This window comes from Typopeltis vanoorti, chromosome 21 (genome assembly GCF_054136105.1).
Source record: "Typopeltis vanoorti isolate ZY-2024b chromosome 21, IOZ_Tvanoo_1.0, whole genome shotgun sequence".
Classification (NCBI taxonomy): domain Eukaryota; kingdom Metazoa; phylum Arthropoda; class Arachnida; order Uropygi; family Thelyphonidae; genus Typopeltis; species Typopeltis vanoorti.
In genome coordinates, this window is record NC_143569.1 from 94,726,416 (window position 1) to 94,744,294 (window position 17,879).

Here is a 17,879-nt window from a genome sequence, read left to right on the forward strand (position 1 = left end):
AAATATTAAACTCGCAACTAACAAATTGCGATAGTTTATTCTGAATTAGAGCCTGCGTAGCTCAGTCAGTATAGACGAAGCCCTTTGGTCGGAAAGACCTGGGTTCGATTCCCGTCAGTGACGTGAGGAACCTTTATCTAGTCTCTTTCGACTAAAGATGAGTTTGCCGGTCTCATACGGGTCCCTCAGAAAAGGCCACGTGAACACATGGATTACAGTCATGAATATGTCCCAATATTTTATCCTGGCCGGTCCCGAGCAGGATAAAATTGGGGGGGTTGGGAAAAGCAATGGTGAATTACCTTATAAAAAAATCTCACCAGGAATACTTTGTGGGCAAAGCCTATAAAGTCACCTACGGTCGGAAACGACTGAATGGGAAGGTCATACGGTGGTATTCTGAATTCAAAAAGCTTCTCTATAGCATGATAAGGCATTCCTGACCGCAGCTAAGAACTTCGAGCTCGTTCAAAATTTGGATCGTCGGCTCCCAAATTTTTTAGATAGACCGCAGTCAATTTTTATACAAGTCTCTGAATAGTTATAATAGCATTTATAAATTCTAGTATAACTGTATGAAAATCGGTTAAAATCAGGGGGAAAGATTCTACTATATCAGCATTGATTTATTTGTTTTTGTTGTAAATACATTTCTTTTGTTTCTTTAGGAGCCTTTATTCCAATATTTATTTGATGTACACTGGTTTAGACTAAGAATACCAATTTGCTAATACAGTACTCGACTTTGAGCTGTCGGAAAGGGATCTGAAGTCCTAGATTAGCAAATTTAGAGCAGATTAAAGGATATCAAAGGTCGAACTAGGCAGTAAATAAATAAAGCAATACACGTTTAGAGTATTTGAAAAAAAAATTAAAACATGCTTTAGTTTTATTTTATAAACTGTGAGGGAGGGATGAAGCATGCACTATAATTGTAAACCTCTCCTTCCCTGCACTTGCACGTCGTACAAAATTATTCTTTCTGTCAAATGAATTGAAGTAATTTATGGAACAAGTCTTCCCTCTGCGAGATACCATAAGCGAGAATCATTTTAGAAACTGTGTACACTATTGTTCAACCAAACATTTATTTAACAAAATACACTTTTAAGCCTTCTTGATTATTAAAGAAAACCTCGTTTTTGTTTACATGTTTGATAAATAGGGTAGCTTTAGAAGAAACCTCATCAATGGGTTGAGGCTTTTACCATGGAGGAAGAATAGTAAATAGTAAATGATAATAGTAAACGAATAATAATCAACGAACACGTGATGTTTTGCTGAGTCCGGCTTACAGATGTGAAAGTGGAAACTATTACATCGTCATTCCACTGGCCACGCCTGTCAGGAATGATGATGTAATAGAACATTTGAAATGACCTTTGTATTTGTAAGTTATCTATTTCCTAATGATAGAGTATCTGGAGGTTAGCAATTAAGAAATCGGAGGTACTTAATTTAAATTTACTGGGCCCTGAATGGTTGACATTATCGCTCAACTGCCAACAAGCTGTGGGATTCGACTCAACGTTCGATTTTGTGTTCTTTTGATTCTTCTTACTGCGCTTCAATGAGCTTTTCAAGCCAACCCAACTGAAACAGCCCGCCTGGTTGGCCGAGTGGTTAGTGTATCAGTTCTCCAGCCAAAAGACCGCGGGTTCGAATCTAGCCGTGGGCATGGATGTTTGTGATTGTCTGCGAAACTATTAGTGGTGGTGGTGGAAGGTAGATGGCGTTAGTGTAGATGATGAAGGTAGTTGCGGTTCGTTGTAGTTGGTGGATTTGAGTGGTGGAGACAGTGGTGGATATATATATATATATATATATATATATAGGTACGTTTCGAAATACATGATCACCTATTAGATTCATTTAGTCCCTTTTGTAGACATACAACAACTTCGCTGTCGTGTTTGGATTGATTTTAGTTGGACGGATCCTTCTTCCCTACTAACAGTTATCAAATCAGACCAATTTGGGGTTTTAAAACAGTGGCGGCCAGCGAAAATTTAAGTGGGGGTGCTGCATATACAAAATCAAATAAAAAAATAAAAATAAAATTCTTTTTTTCCTAATCAGTAACCGATTTATTAATAAATAAACTTACATATTAAAAAAGTGCTTTATAAAAAATATTTTACCCTCACCACGAACAAACACCAATAATAAAAGTTTCGTATCTCACAAAAATAACGCGCAAGCATACGATACACTGCCCAAACGAGCAGTGCTACAATGATTTGTAATGTGTAATCACAAGCGCAAATCAGCGAAATGGCTGCATTTGGCCAAACGCAATGATTCTGACACTGCGTTAGATCGCAGTGTATTTGTTTCGTGTAACGATAATTGAAAAATATAATTCTTTTCATATTTTTAACAGTGACACTCATCATAATTCAGCCTTGTATCTATAATAAATAAAATAATTATATGTTATTTTAACAAAATAAAATAAGATTTGCAAAAAAATAGTTCATCCTCACCACGAACATGCACCAATAATAAAAGTTTCATATCTCACAGAAATAGCGCGCAAGCATACGATGCACTGCCCAACCAAGCAGTGTCGGAATGACTTGTAACGTGCAATCACAAGCAAAACGAATATCGGCGAGTCTGGCTGCATTTGGTCGAACGTGATAATATCGACACTGCGTTAGATCGCAGTGCATTTGTTTCGTAATCAAAAGCGTTAATCGAACAATTCCAATTATTAACTATTCAATCACTGTTGAAACATAAGCTGTAACCTTTAACATGTTGTATTGCATTTATATAATGCTGTAAGCATTGTTATTATTTATAAACACAAACAAAATTTAATTTTTTCATTTTTCCTTGGGGTGCTACAGTGTCGCAGTGCTTATGTACGGGCCGTCAATGTTTTAAAATGACCAATTTTTGAGCAAAATTAGGTAAAAACAATATAAACGTATACTGCAATCTATAAATGACAACAAAGAAGTCTAAAGAGGTACATTATTAATAAAAGTATCTTTAATCTGTAATATTTTCTATACTTATTTTGAACTGTGTGTGTGTGTGTGTGTGTGTGTGTGTGTGTGTGTGTGTGTGTGTGTGTGTGTGTGTGTGTGTGTGTGTGTGTGTGTGTGCGCGTGCGTGCGTGCGTGCGCGCATATATTTTTATGATAACACTAGAATAAAATGTCGGAAACTTTGTAAGCCTACTGCGAGTGTGCGAAGGATCAGATAATTCGAGAACCTTCCTGTAAAAACTACGATTAGCGCTTTTTTTTATGTCACTTCAGACATCCAATAAGCAAGTTGGTGCCTCACACCAAACAATAAAGACTCGCAAAAATATTAGAGTTCGTCAGGCATGATGTGGTGTAGGAGGTTTATCGTATGGTTTCGTTTGTGGGATTAAGATTACAAAATACATCTTGGACTTTGTCGATTTGTGTAACTCCAGTCTTATAGGATTAAAAAAAAGATGCAAGTAACGTATTTCATCAGCAAACCTGTGGAATGGATCCGAAATAAAGGTGAAGATCAGCGACATATAGAAGAGAGTCGTCAAAATAGCGTCGCGTTTTGCATAATCTGTGGACAGAGATTCACCGATGTATGTACAGTGGGGGGGAAAAAAGGTCAGTTGATCTACTTCATACTTGCATTATAAATCACCACAGTACGACAGACATAAGGCACGGGTGAAGGCCAGAGTTGAAGTCGGCCCAAACAATCCGCATAATAATCTGTATTTTTTTTTAAATACATTTTTTAATATATTCGCGCATCACTACTTTTCTGTCAAGATTTGTTAAGCGAGGATGCATTTATTGGCGATTACGGAAGTGCTAATAAAAGTGCACGGCAAAATGAGACCGATGTCACGTGACACAACTGTAAGGAGAACTTGACGCATACCAGAACACACACTGCTCAGATCGTATCGGGGAATTTTGTGACGTCGAAGTGATCAAATTCCGATATTTACGACTGCAAGTGACAGGAAACGAATGAAGTTTTGTCAGAAAGGTGACACCGTAAGCATTAGTGAAAGAATACGTGGAAAATGGCGGATGCACTTGTTTGGACCATATTCGGTTAATAGAAAAAGGAATGGGAGACGGAGATAATACTGAATAATATTGATAATATAATAATGTGATATTTGCAACTATGATTCAGTAAAGTGCATCAGCTGCCCCACCTGCATCAATGAAATCTGTAGAGTTTGCTATGATTTCATTTTCATTTAAATCGGACCATTTTTAGTGACAAAATTAGAAGATTTTTCTCCCTAACAAAAATATTAAACCAGTAAAGCGGCTTCGCATTACTCTCCTGTATGCGGTCGACAACATAAAAAATAAAACAAAAGAAAAACATACGTGATCATCAGACTCGTTCCTTGCTTTTATTACAGCTTCTCCTATGCAACACATCGTAGCAATATTGCAATGACAGCACTCGAGAAGTAAATATTGTACTAAACTTGCAAATCACCAATGAAATGTTTCTAAATATTGAAAAAAAAAAAAAAATCGAAATGCGAGTCCCCAATCAGTGTCTCATAATAAAATCATATTTGCCATCAGATTTTTATTTTAAGACTAAGCAAAACGTGGTCTCTATTTTTTTTTTTTTTCGAATTACCTGTTCTATTTTTTTTATTGTGTCATATTAATGGATTTTCAAATGTTAAGAAGTCGGAAATCAGACAACCAACCAATCTATGATGGCATCAGCGTGATTACAAATTCTGAGTCCTTTCTTCCACATCAAAATACTTAAATAGGGGACCCAAAGTTCCACTGGATCCTTGCCAGTTCACCCGACCCACATCTACTTGGATATGCCTGTTTTGTAGGATTTCACGGTACGACAGTTCACTGTGAATCATCGAAATGTTTTGTTTTTCTGAGCAAATGTTATTTGGACCATACCACACCAAGTAATGACTTCTTTTGGTACTATTAATTGCTTGAGATAATAGGAAAAGGGGTAGGTTTCAGTGACATACTTTTTCCTCCGGTTTTCTATCAAGAGTATGTCGCTTATTGTTGTATTCGTAGGCTGCGATATCTTCAATAACAATATTTTCATTTACTATGCCATAACTATGCCGCTCTAAAATTCAAAACTATTTAGACACTCGTTCTACCCAAATTTTATAGATTCTGTTAACACATTTGACAATATTCACGGAGATTTTGAAACTGTTGTTTCAAACAGCAGAAATTTGAAATACGGACTGGTGTGAGATAGGGTTATGAGGTCTAAATTGCTGTATAACATAATCATTGAATGGATTATGGGAAACTTTACAGGCATAAGAAGAGGAACTAAAAGGAATCCTACATCACAGCTAGAAGATCTAGACAATGTGGACGACATAGCTTAGTTTTGATATAATCAATGACATACAAGCAAAATCGGAAGCATTCTATAAAACGCTGAAAAGTTGCGCTTAAAATAAATATGAATAAAAGTTTTTAAATTGGAAAATAACTGCCAGAATGAAATTAAAATTGATCAGGATGTAGTAGAAGTTAAGAATTTTACATGCTTGGGTGCTAATGTTGATACTGAAAGTCGAAAGTGACAAAGATATAATTGAGATTGATGAAAGCAAATGCTGCTTACAGAAATTTGATTAATATATGGAGGTAATCCAAATATTATAATAAAACCAAAATAAAGATCTTCAATTGCAATGTCAAGTCCGTACTGTTAAGATCAGAGAAGACATTATGGAGATTGACCAAAACACAGGAAGCTCAATTAAATAGTTTTAAACAAAAGTATTTGCTTAAAATATTACAAATAGTTCGGTCGCAATGGGTAACAAATGATGAATTATATAAACGGATTGAGCGAAAAAGTATCACTAATGAAATAAAAAGACGTGGATGGAAATGAATTGGACATGTGCTGAGAATAAGCATGTGTACCAGAAGAAGGAAAATGGAGAGGTCTAAATTAGCTTGGTAGAGAATGACAAAGAAGAATGGCTGGTTGGGATAGCTGGAAGGTAACAGAATTAGTTGCACAAGACAGAGTTAACTGGAGGAAACGGATCTCAGCCTTATGTGCCATGGAGCGCAGAGGATAAATAAGTACAGAAATCAAGGATAAGTATCTGCCCAGAAATCGTTCAGAATCGTATCTAAGTAAACCTTTGTACCACACTGGTAACAGGCACAATACGAAGTTCATGGATCACTTATTGTATGCATGTTAGCATTGTATTGATGGACAGATGGAGGATCGACAAACGACTCAGTAAACAGGATATCGATCCCGTGACAAATGAGGCATTCTCAAAAAGTTTTCATAATTTTAAACTTCTGACGTCACACGTGAAGCTCGTGCAAGTTCACTTTGACATGCGGAGAGAGCAATAACAATGCATTCGATGAAGGAATGTTCACTTACCTCGGGACAGTTACTACAGCAGGACTCTCCGCGGAACATGCCGAACGGTCCGGAGAACAGCTTGTAGAAGTGTTGTCAGGGCTGGGAGCTCGAGCTACTGCCGCCGATCACCTGCGGATGAGATAAATAAAACGGGTCAGCTTAACCTGTTTGGCTGGATTCCACTTTTAACATGCAAACAACTCGCTCTCAAAGTTTACGTTCTAATAACCCACATTGCCACACGTGCGCGTGTGGACAATGGCCACCAACTCCAGTGACCCACGTGATGTCATAACAACCACTGGACTTTGGAACAGTATAATAAGACGGTGTCCACAGAAGCATCCATAGATTTTTGTAACTCTTCTTTATACACACACACACACACACACACACACACACACACACACACACACACACACACACACACACACACACACACACACACACACACACACACAATATACGAACTCATCTGGTTCGTTGGCATATTTATGCATAGCGACTAAATGCCACTAGTGCAAAACATTTTTTTTTTTAAATAGTGTATAATTTTAAACATTTAATTCAACTAGAGCTGAGGGCCCGTAGTACTAAAATATAACCTATTTGATTTTTAAAGCATGGTCTGCATATCTGGGACGTTACGTTGAACTCGAACGTCAAACGTATTGACAGTGGCGGTGAGCATCTGCTCGCTGAGCTATGAACAGTCCCCTATTCCGTTCTGCATGAAGTAAAACGTCACGTGCCAAGTAGGCAACGGGACTGGAACAGGTGTCACTATAGAAACACGGTTGTGTATCCATTAAAACGTGTACATGCAAATAAAATATTTCATTCTTTTAAAAATCATACCGTAGGATGAAAAAAAATTTTTTTTTTGACTGTTAAGCAAATTACTTTACATGATAGGAGAATAAGGGTGAGAAAGAAGCCATTCGAAACTGATTTTAAATTGTATCGTAGTTGAGAAGTGCAAAAATAAAACGAATGTGATTGTACAGAGAAGAAGAGATTCTCTTGGAAAACTTTTCCTTTCACTGATGTATGAGGTGGAATTTTTGTAATAGTGTTAGGCATCAGAGAGTTACGCCTTCTAGTGTCATAATTTGTGACGGAATTTCAACAGTTTAAATATTTGTATAAAATGTTGTATTTCTGGATTGCTAAACCATCAAAATCTGTTGTTGCTGATATGATCACTTAGTTCAACATCCAAAATGATTATCAGAATATTTTTCTATGGTTCCAGGACCTTCTAAAATGAGAGCCCCTTCCGATACCAGATATGAGAGCAGTGGTCGAGTTGGGTTGTTTAGAGCTATGGCCAAATCAATTAATTCAACATGGCAGAGTTTTGAGGGAAAGAAAAGCCCTTAAAAAGCTTCCTCTCATCATAGAAGAAATTCGAACCCAGTTTTTTTTTAATGAAGAGAAAATAATATTAAAAAATCATAAAAACCATACTTTTTTTTTTAATGTGAATCCCACTAACGAAAATATAGCTAACCTATGGTCCATTTTAGCACTGTGAAAGGGGTTAGGCTTAGTTAATACTAGAATCCTCTACAGCAGTGTTTCTCAACCTGTGGTCCGCGACGATGGGACAGGTGGTCCGCAGGCAGACTTAATTTAATAAATATATATTTAATTATCCAAACAACACAAATTAAAATTGAATAAGTAAGTAAAAATTATTGAAATCAAATGGAGGCTTAATAAAAAAACAACAAATAGCGTCAGAATGTTCAAAGGTGGAAGCAATAAAACTATATTGTTGTTCACTTCACCCCTCTTTTATTATTCGTCATTCTGCCGCTAAATTTGTATCAGCAGAATGACGAATAATAAAAGAAAGTAAACAACAATATAATTTTATTGCTTCCGCCTTCCCTTACTGTTTTGTCAGATTTGAAGTGTACATATGTTATCCACATTCCAACCGATTGATTGTTGTTTATTGATTTTTATTACTGAAGGTTTTCCTCCTTCAATCAAACCTCAGTATATCTTCAGAAGTGCTCAGTGATACTTGGACAAAGTGTCGTGAGTTAACCGCAGTATTTATATATTTTACGGAAACGTTTTTTTAAGAATGGAAAAGTGGCTTAGAACTAGGACTTTGAATAGAAAAGCAAATGAAACAGGCAATGCTAACCCTTGTGGTACACGTGGTGTAACGGCGAGTAAATCTGATACTAGTAAAGTAGAAGAAACAAGCAGTTCAAATAAAACATACAGTAGGAAATATAACAGTTCTTATTTGGAATTCGGGTTTACTTGGTGTGGAGATGAAAGTGAACAGAAACCTCAATTGTGTTATGAAGTGTTGTCGAACGAGTGCATGAAACCTGCGAAACTCCGACGACATTTAGAAACTAAACATTGTGATGTGAAAAATAAGCCAATTGAATTTTTTCAGCGACGCTTAGGGACATTATATCATGGGAAAGATATAGTTTCGGTTCCGTTAATATCAAGGTACTGGAAGCATCCTATCTCTTAAGTTTGTGCACAGCGAAAACAGGGAATCCTCATTCTATCGGTGGAAATTTGCTACTTCCATCAATAAAAGATGGTAAAAACTATGTTTGGCAACAAGTTACCAAAAGATGTTGAGTTGACTCCTCTTTCAAATGACACTGTCGGTCGCAGAATTAATGATATGGCAGGTGAAGTAGAATCTCAGTTAATCGAAAGAGTTAAGAAGATCCCTTATTATGCGTTACAAATAGACGAGACTACTGCACACGATAACAGCATTTGTGACGATATTCTGTTTTGTAGAACTTTATCATTCTGAACAACTGGAGAAGAAATATTTCACACTCTCAATAATTACATAATACACAAAGGGATCAAGTGGGAAAAATGTATGAGCTTGGGGTTGTTTCTATGGTCAAGGAAGTAACTCCGGATATGAATTGGGTGCATTGTTTCATACATAGGGAAGCATTAGCCTTCACAGTTTTAAATTCCACCAGAATTTAAAATTGTACTATACAACGCTGTAAAGCTAGTTAATTTTATTAAAGCTCTAATAACAGGTTATTTTCAGTACTCTGCGATGAAATGGGCAGTGAATATATACAACTTTTGCTTCATTCATTCGCTGGCTTTCCAGGGGCAAAGTACAAGGTTATTTCAATTAAGGCATTATTAATGTTTTTTCGAAATTAAATGAACTAAATCTCTCCCTTCAGGGAAATTCTTTAACTGTTCTTGATGCCTACGACAAAATAAAGCTGTTCGAGAAAAAACTGGTTTTATGGATTAATTATGTAAAAGACATACAATTTGCCTTTTCCAACATTAGAATCATTTTTAGTGGAAAATGATATTTTGTTGATTCTGAGTTTCTGGAATGGGTTTGTGACCACCTCAAAATTCTGAAACAGAATTTTGAAACATATTTTCCGAATAACTTTTATAAGAAATTTCTGTGGGTTCGAGATCTATTTCAGGCTTATAGTCACGAGAACGACCTTTCGTTATCGAAAAAAGTTAATTGAGCTTTCAAGTGACAGTGGACTTAAAATGCAATTCCGTGATCGTGGTTTGGCTCGATTTTGGATCTCGCCTTCAGTGAGAAGTGAATTTCCCGAATTATCTGAAGAAGCATTGAAAATCGTCATGCAATTTTCTACAACCTATGTCTGTGAGAAAGGATTTTCATCGCGCCTTCAAATAAAAACAAAATACAGAAATCGTCTTAGTATGTGTGCCGATCTTCGACTGAAGTTGACCAATATTGAGCCAGATATCCAGCAACTCTTCAAGGGCCGCAAAGCGCGACCGTCTCATTAAAAGTAAGTAGTAACATAATTATATCATCTTATTTATTTGTTTAATAAAAATTAAAACTTTGTTCATTGATAATACACTTTTAATCGTTTACTTCCAATTTAATTATGTTTTCATATGTATTCAAAATATGCTTTTAGATTTATTGTTATAAATGGCACAGTTTTTTCCGAAATGTTGATAATTCCTACATAGGTTTTTAAAAAAAATTACAAAAACTCAGAACGACGTATAGGAAAATAAATTGAAAACATTATGCTTATTTTTGAAGTAAAACTTTAATTCCAACATTCTAAAATGTTATTTTTCTTGCTTTTCTGTTCGCAAAATCGTCGATGACATTGGCGAAGTCTATTTCATCACTCAGTTGCTGTTTGATAGAAGGCATGGCAAGATTTCTTAAACGCCAAAAAAAGTGCCGCCTGGAGCAGATCCCCCCCCCCACCCCGGCTACGCCTCTGTAACTTAGTGGTCCGTAGAATTGTTTTAGGCATTTTAGTGGTCCTTGGGCTTAGAAAGGTTGAGAAACGCTGCTTACAGCATCGGTTCCCAGCCGGTGATACGCATACCCCCGGGGGCACGTGCTGGCCGTTCAGGGGTACATGAAAAATAATCAATAATGGTAGAAAAACAAGTAAAGTAAACAAAATGCAAAACGTTAGTTATGGAACAATAAATGTCAGTATTTAAAAACAGCTATTTTAAAAACAAGGGGTACAATTTATAGAAATGAGTTTAAAAGGGGTACACAAGTGGAAAAAGGTTGAGAACCACTGCTCTAGAGATTAAAGTTTTTCGAGCCACTTCTGGTCTCCATTAAGCAGATAGGTGATGTCATATCAGGCGAAAAAGAATCATCTGCAATGTATTCGGTGTTATACTTCTAGACAAACTATCTGTTCTAAATATTAATTTTCGGAATTTCAATTTCATCGCTAAATCAGCACCTCACAAACCTTCTCACAGAAGGGATGAACGCAGTACCCACACTCCCTGAACGTTTGCTCTTTCCATGAAAAATGATAGCCCGAAATTTGGCTTTCCCCTTCACCGCCGCACTTACCTTCCAAGAGATCGTTCCCCTTGTTGGGACATCCATGTTTTCTAACGCATGAGCAAAGAAAAAAGTCAATAATAATAATAATAATAAAAACTTCGAAGTAGAGTAGACCCCCGTTTATCCGAAGAGGACGGAAAACTAATTTTTCGAAAAATTGGATATCTATGATAACGAGTAAAAGAAATACGCAACTAATTAAATTGTGAATTGTGATTTATAAAACTCACATGCATTTCTGGGGTGTACAGTAGCGAACAAATTAAACAGAATTAAACTCCAACTTTATCTAATAATTTATATGTGCTCCTGTGTTCCTAATAAGTTCATCAATTTGCTTAGGAATGGACTTTACAAACATAGAACACATTTTTCTTATTTCTGCATCTCGAAACCATACTTTTATAACGGATTGTATTAAGTTATCCTTTGAATCGCAATGTAATTTTCCAAGTCTCTTTTTCACTATGGTCCACATATTTTCTATTGGGTTAATGTCAGGAGAGTTACCTGGTGTCACTGAAGCAATTGAATGTTGTGATTTTTGAGGAACTCTTTCACTGTTTTTGAAGTGTGGTATGGAGCGAGATCCTGTTGGAAGATGAGTCCTTTATCTTTCTGGATTTGTGAGACCATGATTTTCTTCAATATTTTTATGTATTGATCACTTTTAATCATACTTAACAGGCACAAATGATCCTGGACGTTATGTACAACCCCAAAACATCTTTTTAGCTGGGCGTATAGGAGTGTTTGAAGGTGGATGGGAGAAGTCTTCTCAGCCGCTGATTTGCGAACATACGATACTTGCTCTCCTTGGACAAAGAAAAGACTCTCAACTGAGAATAGAAACTTTTTCCACTTCTCAACATTTCAATCTCTGTTCACTTTTGCCCACTGGAACCTCTTTTTCTGCGTGGCTTTCGTCAACTGTTGTTTCTTTTTTGGTCTGTGAGCAGTCCTCCCTGCTTCCACCAATCTTCGACGGACTGTCATTGTCAGAAACATTAATGCCACTAGCTCCCAAGTCTCTATTTAAGTCTACAATCTTGGATTCATTTTGCTTTTTCTAACTAGTCAACGATCTTGAGTAAGTGAAGTTTCCTTTTTTGCCTACATTTTTCTCATCTGTCAGGAGAAAAGGTAGCTGTCTCCCTAAACGGTTTTGAAATCGCATTAACAAACCAAAACCACATGTGTTGGCAATTTATCTTTGAGTCACGGATGTGTGTTGAGAAAGATGTGTGCTATAAAATGGAGATGTATCCATTTTATAGCTACACAAAATGAATAAAATTTTGTGTAGCTATAAATGTAAAAATTGTAGCCATAACAGTGTAAAAAAGTTGACATTCGTCAACTTTTTTACACTGTTAAAACGCACAACACTATTAATAAACATCGTAGAGAATTAAAACACGCAATCAAAATAGTGAATCAAAATAGTGAACTAAAACTTGAACTGAACTAAACTTGACGAAAATTCGGCTTGTTCAGATTAATTTGTTCGCTACTGAACAATGAGAGTACAGGTACAATTATATATGCAGCTGTATTCTTGATAAAAAAAAAAAACGAAATATGCAAGAATTCCTTTTTGAATTCTGCAATCAACACGTAGTGAATAGCAACGATGCAGCTAATTTTTAATTTGTTTTTCCATATATTCCTTATTCTCTTCTGGATATTAGGGTTAGCTTCTTCATCGTGAATTGAACGATCGGCCATTGCGCAATTCTGTTGTCATTTTTCCAACTCATATCAATCTGTTCAAATTTTCTTTGTTTTTAAGGAGCAACTCTGCTCCTTTTAAACACTTGAGGAAATATTTTGTTGAGTAACTCAGAGGAAATAATAATAATAAAAGTTGTAAAACATCCCAATTCTGATGGGTTTATAATAGCACAGATTTCCAACTGTACAAGTTTTAAAATCCTCATTTTCAATTCTGTACTGATTCTGGTTCTGCGGATATTTTGGCAGAGTAGTTCAGTCTTCGTTTGAAATCAGAAGCCAACGTGTTAATGGACGCAGTCGAGTGTTTTTGATCTGTAAAAATGTTTGCAGCGGCTCGCCCCATTGCACCCCGCAGAGATATAATTTAGCTGTCAGCTGAGGGGTGGTAATTGCCCTGAAAATAAATGGATGCTGAATATGTCGTGGATGTTCTGAGAAAACCACACCTTGGCGACCGAGGCTGCTCTAGTTTGCGGAGACTAGTTTCGAGCAGGTAAAAGTAAAGCTTGCATTGCAATCAGGGGCAAATAAACACTCGACAGAGTCATGAGAAGTTAATACGAAATGCGTTTTGCAACATGCTCGTTTCCATATCGCCGAATGATCTAAAAGCGCGAAACTCTTTTAAAACAGGAAACGTATCTCGGTAAAGCTTGTAAGACCAGTGAACATTGGGGAAAGTCAACGAGCGATTTCTGCTGAATGAAATTCGACAGCGCCCTCTATCGGGCATTTTTGCGTTGCTCCCAGCACATTCAGAAAAGTACGCCGGCAGCTTCTATTGACAGTCGCCAGAGGAACAAGCGAGTCTAATATCCCCCCGCTGACAAACCGAACGAATCTCGTAAGCAGGCGCTCGCCGTTATCAAAAGAACCACGTGATCAAGTCTGTTAGCCGAAATCGCCCATTTCTAAGTACACGTTCTCCCCCCCCTTATCCCCCAACCACCCGAAGGTTCAAAGAGTTTATTTTAAAATTAAAACTCGTGCATGGCGACGCTACGACCAGCAAGCGAGTCTGTGGCGGACGGTATCCGAAAGTAATCGATCAACTGCGAATGCTTCGGGATGGGGAAAGGATGAAATAGTGCGGCAGTAGCAGCATCCCTATCGATCTTGCCGCGTCCCTCGATACAGACTCCCATTTTGTATTTCTCCGATTAAACACACAAATGCCAACGGCTATTAACAGTTTCCGTAATGGAGAAAGTCGTGTCCAAGGTCATGCGCTACGGCAGCAACAGTCCGCCAATACCGGCGGCTCTAATAACAGAGAGTGGAGAGGGATGGGCTAATGGAGCGTGCAGCCAAGACAGGGAGCAACGACAAAACAGCAATCGATAGCAATAAGCCACGCTGCAGACCCGCCTCGCATACATAACGCATTCCTCTCGGCGGGATTCATAAACACTCCCCGGCCTGGCGCACTGACGGTCCCTCGGCGCGAATTTTCGAAGTTCAGCTTTATTACTAGCAAAACAGTTCCTACTGCTTCTCTTCAATCGGTCTCTCCTTGCAGTCTCTTTTTATAATTAAAACAATTAGATCTGGAAGGTATGCAAGATGGGAAAATGACATGTTTACTTTGGCTAGAAATCATTATTCCCATAAAATGGCATGAGCAGGAGCATTACCATGGTGGGACATATAATCATACTTTTCTCACTTGTAACAGAGGAAAAAGCGAGTCTAATATTCCCCGCTGACAAATACGCTATATATAATACACGCTAGTTATTTAAAGTTTTCCATCTTCTAAAACAAAATTCCTTAATATGTGCAACGCACTGTGTACAGCGCATTCTTTAATGAAATTAGTTCCGGGAGACGCATTTAAAGCCAGTTGAAAAAACTTCTTTTATCACACTTCACAGGTCCTATTGTCCGATACATGAAATCTGGAACCAGGTGAAATCACTGTACTTTTCCCCCCTTGCCAAACAAATGAAATTCGTGATTTTTTTTTTCTTCGGTGCATGCGATTTTTGACAGTTACATACATGAATGGGGTAAAAGAGGTACCAGAAGTAAAGCACACGTGTTGTCAATCGTTGCTGTCATCTTTGCTGCTATTTTTCAGTATCGATTCTGTTTGATTTAGTTTCGTATTCTCTCCCTGAAAACATTATTAATCCGAACCCAAAATCCAAGAATGTTGAACATTCAAAACTAGTATATTATAAAAAATAAATAAATAAAAATAAAAGAAAGAAAGAATGGCTACGATCCCACCCCATTCCTTCCTAGAACCAATTTGTGTTCTTAAAACTGTAAAAATCGAATCTAGAAATCACAAATTATTCACATAATAATAGTTAGGATTAGGAACACGAAATATGGCGTATTTCGTCGTCTTATACACGAATATTGCATACGAGACCAATCGTTATGGTAGTATTTTCGTCTAACATGGTAGATATAACTCGACTATCGTGATAAAAGTTTTGGTGTGACCAACCAAAAGGTAAAAGCATAATCAGTAAAACTGAAGTCCACCAATTCTTGCTAAGAGAAAATTATAGAATTAAGTCAAGTTTAATTCGAAATTAATATGAATCTTAATAAAATGCATTCATTTCAAGAAAAGAAAATCAGTTACAATCGGAAACGTAAGTAATTTACTTAGCAATAATAATTAAACTGTACTTTAACTGCCATCTGCCGGACTGTTACATTTTCCAGTGTTTTATCATAATTCCAATTCTCATTTTTATAAAACTTGCTTTCATTCCATGGTAACTTGAAATATACAACCTCAATGCATTACAAAAGAAAACAAATAATAAAGAAAAGAAATTGGGGTATTATAAACACGCATGGACTCGAAAAGATGAAAAAAAAAATTTTTTTTTTTGCATGTTGTTTCTGAGCAAACTATTCAAGAGGGTTGCCATATTTCATACGCCGCAGATTTAAACACAGGACACACTTATGGCTAAACAATGGGGGGGGGGGACATGAAATGCCCATATATCTGGCAGACGAAACGTTGGCTGTCCTCCAAGTATGCAAGAAAGAAAGAAAATGAAAGCACAGCTGTAGTTGTGAATGAAAGTGGAGTGGACGCGAAATCCCTTAAGAAACAAAAAAGCACTTCACTGTATCCTTATATACAGGCTATCTGGTGAATATCGTTTATATAACCATCAGAAGGGAGATGTTTTTGCTTGGAATCGATCGATCGGGAGAAATGTAGCTCCGCTGGTCTGTTGTCTTTAAAATCCCCTGTCTGTTCGACGGAGATAGTCTGTCGAAGTGGGTCTGCGTTGTATGAACACGATAAGAGAATGTTGTAAAGCACACAGCTGGGTTTCTCTTAGTCGTGTTAAGAGACTGGGTGTGAGATAAATTCAATTGAAAACACTTGAGTTGGTGTTCTGATGAACGGACTGCTAGCTACAGTTCTTTGAATGCCCAAGTATCTACGAATACAAATGGTAAATTATGATCTTTGATCACTGTTAAAGAGGAATGGGTCCTTGTGTTCCTCTTGAAGTCATTTGGTGTTCTTTATAGGAACTATTCATTTTACACAAATTATGGACTCTACAACCGTGTTATAAATAATTATTTTAATTCCCCGACGTTTCGACCTTCATATGAAGGTCATCATCTGGAGTATACTCATATATACAGAGACAAGCTAAATTACATTTCACACAGTATGCTGAAGATGATTTGATCAACGGTTATTCTACTGGTCTGACCTCTAGTGAAAATAAAATAAAATATTAAATAAATGAAATCAAATAAATTAACTACATCAAAGCTATATTCTGTTTAAAACAACATCAGAGAAACATTCTTTCATACAGATAGTTTGGTTATAGTCAAAATAATGTCCTAATTTAACATGGCAATTTTTATATTAGATTTAGGATCCTGGATTACCTATGGTTCTATTTAAAATTAACTCTTAGGGAGAAAGGTTAAGTGGGTAGAATATGTGCCTTCCATATGCTTTGGGATTTAATTTTTTTTTTTTTTAACAATTGTCATGTTAAATTAGGACATCATTTTCACTGTAACAAAACTATCTATATGAAAGAATGTTTCTCTGATGTTGTTTTAAGTAGAATACAGCTTTGGTGCAGTTAATTTATTTTATTTCGTTTATTTATTGCAATTTTATTTTATTTTCACTAGAGGTCAGGCCAGTAGAATAACCGTTGATCAAATCATTGTCTCTTCAGCATACTACGTGAAATGTAATTTAGTTTGTCTCTGTATATATATGTGTATACTCCATATGATGACCTTCATAAGAAGGTCGAAACGTCGGGAAATTAAAATAATTATTTTTAACACGGTTGTAGAGTCCATAATTTGTGTAAAATGATTACTGATCACCGTGTAACACTAAAGGAAAGGATCATAAGAACTATCAAAGGAATCTGGTATTAGTTGGGATGCCAAATTCGATACATGTATATTGGACACAGAAGCAACTGGAATGCGCTTGAAAATTCTGAAAGATATGGCCATCTGAATGGAGAATGTATGTTCACAGAATCACCAGGAATCGAAAACGACTCGATGGAACATAACAACAACAACAACAACAATATTGGACACTATTTTTTTTAAAGGTGCAACCTACGTGATTTCTTGATTTTTTTCTGAGTTTGTCATTATAATGAAGGATTAAAATTTATTTTTTACATAGCACACAATACATCCATCGTGTTATGTGGAGCGATGAGTTGATTAGTTCAACATAACAGGATGGATGTATTGTGTACTATGTGAGAAATGTTTGCATATTATGGACACGTGACAGTATTATTATTTCCGCGTGCGGTCCATCTCGATAACAGAAGAGAATTCATTAAGTCCATTACAATTGGTGTCCATTCTTCCTTCATTAATACTTGCCGAATTTAGTTTC

At 36.6% G+C, this 17,879-nt stretch overlaps 1 protein-coding gene across 1 annotated transcript in view; it reads right to left on the reverse strand.

Annotated features, from left to right (window-relative positions):
* The window catches only part of LOC150095123 (glucose transporter type 1-like), a 407,241-nt gene that overhangs the window by 252,622 nt on the left and 136,740 nt on the right, over positions 1–17,879 (reverse strand). Inside the window, exon 3 of the mRNA XM_090411496.1 lies at positions 6,409–6,519. Coding sequence (XP_090267622.1) covers positions 6,409–6,447 — 39 coding nt within the window. The 5' untranslated portion in view covers positions 6,448–6,519. The remainder of the gene's footprint in view (positions 1–6,408; positions 6,520–17,879) is intronic.